Genomic DNA, 6,470 nt, shown 5'->3' on the forward strand with positions numbered 1-6,470 from the left:
GCAAGTCCAGAGTCCCCTTGTACAGGTGGAAATCAGTAGCCTTCTCTTGCGCTGCGGTGGTGTAGTTCCTTACTGCCTAAGGCTTCACATAAGAGTCACAGATATGGTGTTTAATTCTCTCAGTCCCCCACATAGGATAGAACAAAACCCGTATGATTGGTGACTTGAGCCTGTTTATAGAGTCTCTTAGATAACCCGGCTCTGTAGGTTTCACCGTGCCTCCTGGTTGTAGGTGCTTACAGGTAACTTTCAATTAGCTGTCCTGCCAGACTCTGAAATAAGGCGTAGAGGACCTTACTCCCTCGGTGTTCCGGCTACCGGGATTTTGCACCTCAGAAGGAGACAGCTTGAGCGGGGCTGGTCCCCTTCTGGTATCCTCTCCTTTGCTTTGACTTCCTTCACGCTCACTGCAATACAGTTCTGCCTTTCAATGTCTCTTTCTGGGAGCTGCAGCTCTGAGGGCATGCACAGCTCCTGTAACCTTTTGTCCTCCTCAGACTCCGGTCTGGAACTAACAGAACTGAACTCCTGTCTGGAGCTCTGCCAGGAACTGACTAACTTTCCCTATAGACTACTAGTTAAATATACAGTGGGGCAAAAAAGTATTTAGTCAGTCAGCAATAGTGCAAGTTCCACCACTTAAAAAGATGAGAGGCGTCTGTAATTTACATCATAGGTAGACCTCAACTATGGGAGACAAACTGAGAAAAAAAAATCCAGAAAATCACATTGTCTGTTTTTTTATCATTTTATTTGCATATTATGGTGGAAAATAAGTATTTGGTCAGAAACAAAATTTCATCTCAATACTTTGTAATATATCCTTTGTTGGCAATGACAGAGGTCAAACGTTTTCTGTAAGTCTTCACAAGGTTGCCACACACTGTTGTTGTTATGTTGGCCCATTCCTCCATGCAGATCTCCTCTAGAGCAGTGATGTTTTTGGCTTTTCGCTTGGCAACACGGACTTTCAACTCCCTCCATAGGTTTCCTATAGGGTTGAAATCTGGAGACTGGCTAGGCCACTCCAGGACCTTGAAATGCTTCTTACGAAGCCACTCCTTCGTTGCCCTGGCGGTGTGCTTTGGATCATTGTCATGTTGAAAGACCCAGCCACGTTTCATCTTCAATGCCCTTGCTGATGGAAGGAGGTTTGCACTCAAAATCTCACGATACATGGCCCCATTCATTCTTTCATGTACCCGGATCAGTCGTCCTGGCCCCTTTGCAGAGAAACAGCCCCAAAGCATGATGTTTCCACCACCATGCTTTACAGTAGGTTTGGTGTTTGATGGATGCAACTCAGTATTCTTTTTCCTCCAAACACGACAAGTTGTGTTTCTACCAAACAGTTCCAGTTTGGTTTCATCAGACCATAGGACATTCTCCCAAAACTCCTCTGGATCATCCAAATGCTCTCTAGCAAACTTCAGACGGGCCCGGACATGTACTGGCTTAAGCAGTGGGACACGTCTGGCACTGCAGGATCTGAGTCCATGGTGGCGTAGTGTGTTACTTATGGTAGACCTTGTTACATTGGTCCCAGCTCTCTGCAGTTCATTTACTAGGTCCCCCCGCGTGGTTCTGGGATTTTTGCTCACCGTTCTTGTGATCATTCTGACCCCACGGGGTGGGATTTTGCGTGGAGCCCCAGATCGAGGGAGATTATCAGTGGTCTTGTATGTCTTCCATTTTCTAATTATTGCTCCCACTGTTGATTTCTTCACTCCAAGCTGGTTGGCTATTGCAGATTCAGTCTTCCCAGCCTGGTGCAGGGCTACAATTTTGTTTCTGGTGTCCTTTGACAGCTCTTTGGTCTTCACCATAGTGGAGTTTGGAGTCAGACTGTTTGAGGGTGTGCACAGGTGTCTTTTTATACTGATAACAAGTTTAAACAGGTGCCATTACTACAGGTAATGAGTGGAGGAAAGAGGAGACTCTTAAAGAAGAAGTTACAGGTCTGTGAGAGCCAGAAATCTTGATTGTTTGTTTCTGACCAAATACTTATTTTCCACCATAATATGCAAATAAAATGATAAAAAAAACAGACAATGTGATTTTCTGGATTTTTTTTCCTCAGTTTGTCTCCCATAGTTGAGGTCTACCTATGATGTAAATTACAGACGCCTCTCATCTTTTTAAGTGGTGGAACTTGCACTATTGCTGACTGACTAAATACTTTTTTGCCCCACTGTATATGGGGAGTGACCTAATAAATAGGAGCAAAAGCTCCCCCTGGTGGTCTGGAGTGTGAAATGTGTTGCATGTTTGTGATACCTGGATGCAGTTATCCTTCTTTGCCTCCAAACGTAGCATCACTGTCCCCGAGAGGAAAGCAATACCACTGTGATGACCAGGACCCTGGGGCACCGCACTAGCAATCCTTCAATTTTTTTTCAGCAGGGAAATATTATACCGCATTTGTACTGCGTCAGTAGTGCATTAAAAGAAAAACGCCAGGTAGATGGGGACACTTCTATGAGATGGGACCAATACTACATGACTGGGGAAGTTATTACAGGCCTAGGGACATTATTTTAGGACAGGGGACATTATTACAGGGTGAGGGACATTATTTCAGGATTGGGGCTATTATTAAAGGCTGGGAGACATTATTACAAGACAGGGGGCATTATCACAGGATTGGGGACACTATAACAGGATGGCACTAGAATTACTCTGTGGAGCCAAGTGTAAAACTATATTACTGTATGGGACCGGTTTGGGTAAAAAAAAAAAAAAAGGAGAACATTTAAAAAAAATGTAAAATAAAGAATCAAAAGTAATATACTAATACAGAATTTGACAGCTAAAAATGCTGTTTTATATAAAAATGTAGGTAAATGATAAGATCTGTACCATAAACAATATGATAAACAACATTAAAAGGAATAAAAAAAACACTTAAAAGAAACAAAGATAATTATCAAAATGTAATGGTAAACTGACTGAATAGAGAACTAGTCTGAACTGGTGCATAACCAAAAACAACATACATAGCAAATAAATAAATGGCTGCATTCAATTGTGCTAAAGCAAATGAATGTGTAGTACATGAAATGTGAATAGCATAATGGCTTGTGAAATCTATGAAAAAACACATGAGATGTTTAGCACAAAATTTGGCCAAAAAATGTGAGCCATCTACCAACAACAAGGTAATCTCATGGATCGGATGGGTCCCTGACCTGACTGCCTAGTGGGAGCACTTTCTTCTGGCTAATGTCATGCTAAAGCCTGCATTTATAGGAAGGTCGGAACCAAATGTGTTTGGATGTAATTAAAATTACAGCATGGTGAAGGTCTGGACTGGTGCATAACCAAAAACAACCATAACCATTTATCTATTTGCTATGCAAGTTGTTTTTGGTTATGCACCTGTTCAGACTAGTTCTCTGTTCAGTCAGTTTACCACCCCGCCCTTCACCATGCTGTGATTTTAATTACTTCCAACACATTTGGCTCTGACCTTCCTATAAATGCAAGCTTTACCATGACATTAGCCAGAGATAAGTGTTCACACTAGGCGGTCAGGTCAGGGACCCATCCGATCCATGAGATTACCTTGACGTTGGTGGATGGGCTCACATTTTTTGGCCAAATTTTGTGCTAAACATCTCATGTGTTTTTCATAGATTTCACATGCTATTCACATGTATTACACATTCATTTGCTTTAGTACAATTGAGTGCAGCCATTTATCTATTTTCTATAATTATCCAAAAGTCATATAGAAAAAGAATGGTATCACTGAAAACATAATTCCGCAAAGAACACAACCCTTCATATTCAAATTTTTTCTATGTGCAGCCCATTCAGTCTAGTTTGAGACCACCATTCTACAGTGAGGGCCATTTATATGGATACATCTAAATGAAATGGGAATGGTTGGTGATATCAACTTCCTGTTTGTGGCACATTTGTATATGGGAGGGGAAAACTTTTCTAGACTAAGGTTTTTGCAGATTCTTAGTTTAGGAATGTACGAATCCAGGAAATTGTTTGGAGTTGAAGTCGGCAGGAAGTGGAAAGGGCTTGTATATATGGCTTGAAGGAGAGATCAGTGTCAAGGATTAACCTGAGGCAGTAAGCTTGTGGGACTGGAGAGAGTGGGCAGCTGTTTACTGTAATGGATAGGTCAGTAGGGGGGTCGTGGGAGATGGGGGAAAGATGATGAATTCTGTTTTGTCCATGTTAAGTTTTAGAAATCTAGCCAAGAAGAAGGATGTAAAAGTGGACAGACATTGAGGGATTCTGGTTAGTATGGTGGTGATATCTGGTCCAGAGATGTAGATCTGTGTGTCATCAGCATAGAGGTGATACTGAAAGTCGTGAGATTCTATGAGCTGTCCTAGGCCAAAGGTGTAAATGGAGAAGAGCAGGGGCCCTAGGACTGAATCTTGCAGGTGAGGAGGTGGTGTGTGAGTGGGAGACGCTAAATGTCAGGTCTGTTAGGTATGATGAGATTCAAGATAACGCCAAGTCTGTGATGCCAAAGGATGAGATGGTCTGTAATAATAGGGAATGGTCCACTGTGTCCAAGGCAGAGGACAGGTACAAGAGGAGGAGTAGTGTTGCTTGCTCTTGGCAGTTAATAGGTCATTGGTGACCTTAGTTAGGGCAGTTTCAGTGGAGTGGTGTGACCGGAAGCCAGATTGTAAGCGGTCGAAGAGGGAGCAGGAAGAAAGATGGGAAGACAGTTCAAGATGGATGTGTTGTTCCAGTAGTTTTGCAGCCTAGGGGAGAAGTGATATGGGGCGATAGGGCGCAGTTTATACACAGAAACAAATAAATTTTAACACCACCTGTCACGTCTCCCATAAAAAGAGTTTTTAACCTAGTCATGTGTGATATAGATAGATTGGAGGAAAAACATCATAACATTTAGAAATAAGAATGTGACAGCTAAATACACAGCATTTGATTGCTATATATTTTATTCTTATTAGACACAGAAGTGTTTTAATGGTAACATTAGGCTTTAATCTATAAAAATAGAAAACCATTTTGAATCCGAAGGTCATTGTAAAGTTAACAAGCCAATGTCCAGAAAATTGAAATTTATTAAAAAAAAATTGCAAATATAGAAGTGAAGGGTCCCACAGCAAAGACCAAGGTTGCCTTATAGACTGGGTTTTGACATACCTGATGGGTCTAATGTTTTTTAATTGTCCGCCTTCCCCCCGTGACAAATGGACCAAGTCCCACCTTCTTGCCAACAATTCAGTTCGTCTAGAGAGCTGAGTCCTGCATAAGCTCTGGATACCATGAGATGAGCGGATTAACTGGTGGAGGGTTGAGCTTGAGTCTAAATTTCTTAAAATTTGCGGTTTCCTATACATTTGAACAATTTAATTCACAAAATAAAACTAACTTACGCAGCAGCATTTCTCACACTATTACTATTCTCACAGTACTATTGTACTGTGGGCCTCCAAATAATTCCCTGCAGCTTTGTCATCTTTTGAATTAGTTAAACTTGTACAGTGGTGGTTGTTTCTTGGCCATCATAGATCTGCGATTCCAAGCACAGCACAGTTTGTATGGCAGAGTCGTTTTCCATCTCCAGTGTCACTCGGTCAGTCTCTCTCTTCTAGAGCATAAGTTCTTATGATTAACTAGGTTATCTCTATTTTATTGTATTTTGCAAGCAATTACAAAATTTCCACTCTCAAAATCTGCACAAATGTATTCACCACAAATCGATTTCTTTTGCAAAAATTTGGCAGTTAGTGAATTCGCATTTCAAAAGATCCACTCATCTCTAGCTTCCATGTAAATAAAGATGAGCCCCGTCAGGTCTGAGACTTCACTCATCAAGCAAACCGTAGAAGTTCCCTTTTAGTACATACACCCATGATCAAATGTCAGTAACAAATATTATAGCTTCAGACATAATTGTGAAGGTACAAATAACCAAAAATCATATTAACTACAGCATACAGATATTATTATCAACCTAATTACTAGTTAAAAGTGTTATTCAATATTTTTTTCTCTTATATTTTTTGCTGAACAATTATCTACATACGAGAATATTGTGTTCACTCTTGTGATTCTTTGTTATACCATTGTCATTCAGCTCCTTTATAAACTCATCTATATAGGTTTCTTCTGTCCCCATATCGACAACTTCTTGGCACTTTATCTCCTTGAAATATGCTGAGGATTGTCCACTTATGGCAATAGCTGAGGCTGCAAATAAACAAAGAGCTTTAAATACAATCTTAGAACCAGAAAATCAGCAAAATAGTGATAGTCCTTGTGAAGAAAAACTATAGTTGTAGGAGAATATATAACAGCAGTAGAGTTACATTTAATTGACAAGCTAGATTTACCAGTATTGCAGGAATTCAGAAATATAGGGGGTCTCATTGAAGAATAATGAGAATTGTGGGCAGGTGGTAATTATAACCAAGCTGAATATTTCCTATGTACTGTATGGAGGGAATGCTAGAGACATAGGGTAT

At 40.6% G+C, this 6,470-nt stretch overlaps 1 protein-coding gene across 1 annotated transcript in view; it reads right to left on the reverse strand.

Moving 5' to 3' along the window:
- Positions 1-4,922: 4,922 nt before the first annotated feature.
- LOC138667696 (uncharacterized) overlaps positions 4,923-6,470 on the reverse strand; it is a 54,409-nt gene continuing 52,861 nt past the window's right edge. Inside the window, exon 6 of the mRNA XM_069755813.1 lies at positions 4,923-6,195. Within this exon, the coding sequence (XP_069611914.1) occupies positions 6,020-6,195 (176 nt within the window). The 3' untranslated portion in view covers positions 4,923-6,019. The remainder of the gene's footprint in view (positions 6,196-6,470) is intronic.

Source organism: Ranitomeya imitator, chromosome 2 (genome assembly GCF_032444005.1).
Source record: "Ranitomeya imitator isolate aRanImi1 chromosome 2, aRanImi1.pri, whole genome shotgun sequence".
Lineage (NCBI taxonomy): Eukaryota > Metazoa > Chordata > Amphibia > Anura > Dendrobatidae > Ranitomeya > Ranitomeya imitator.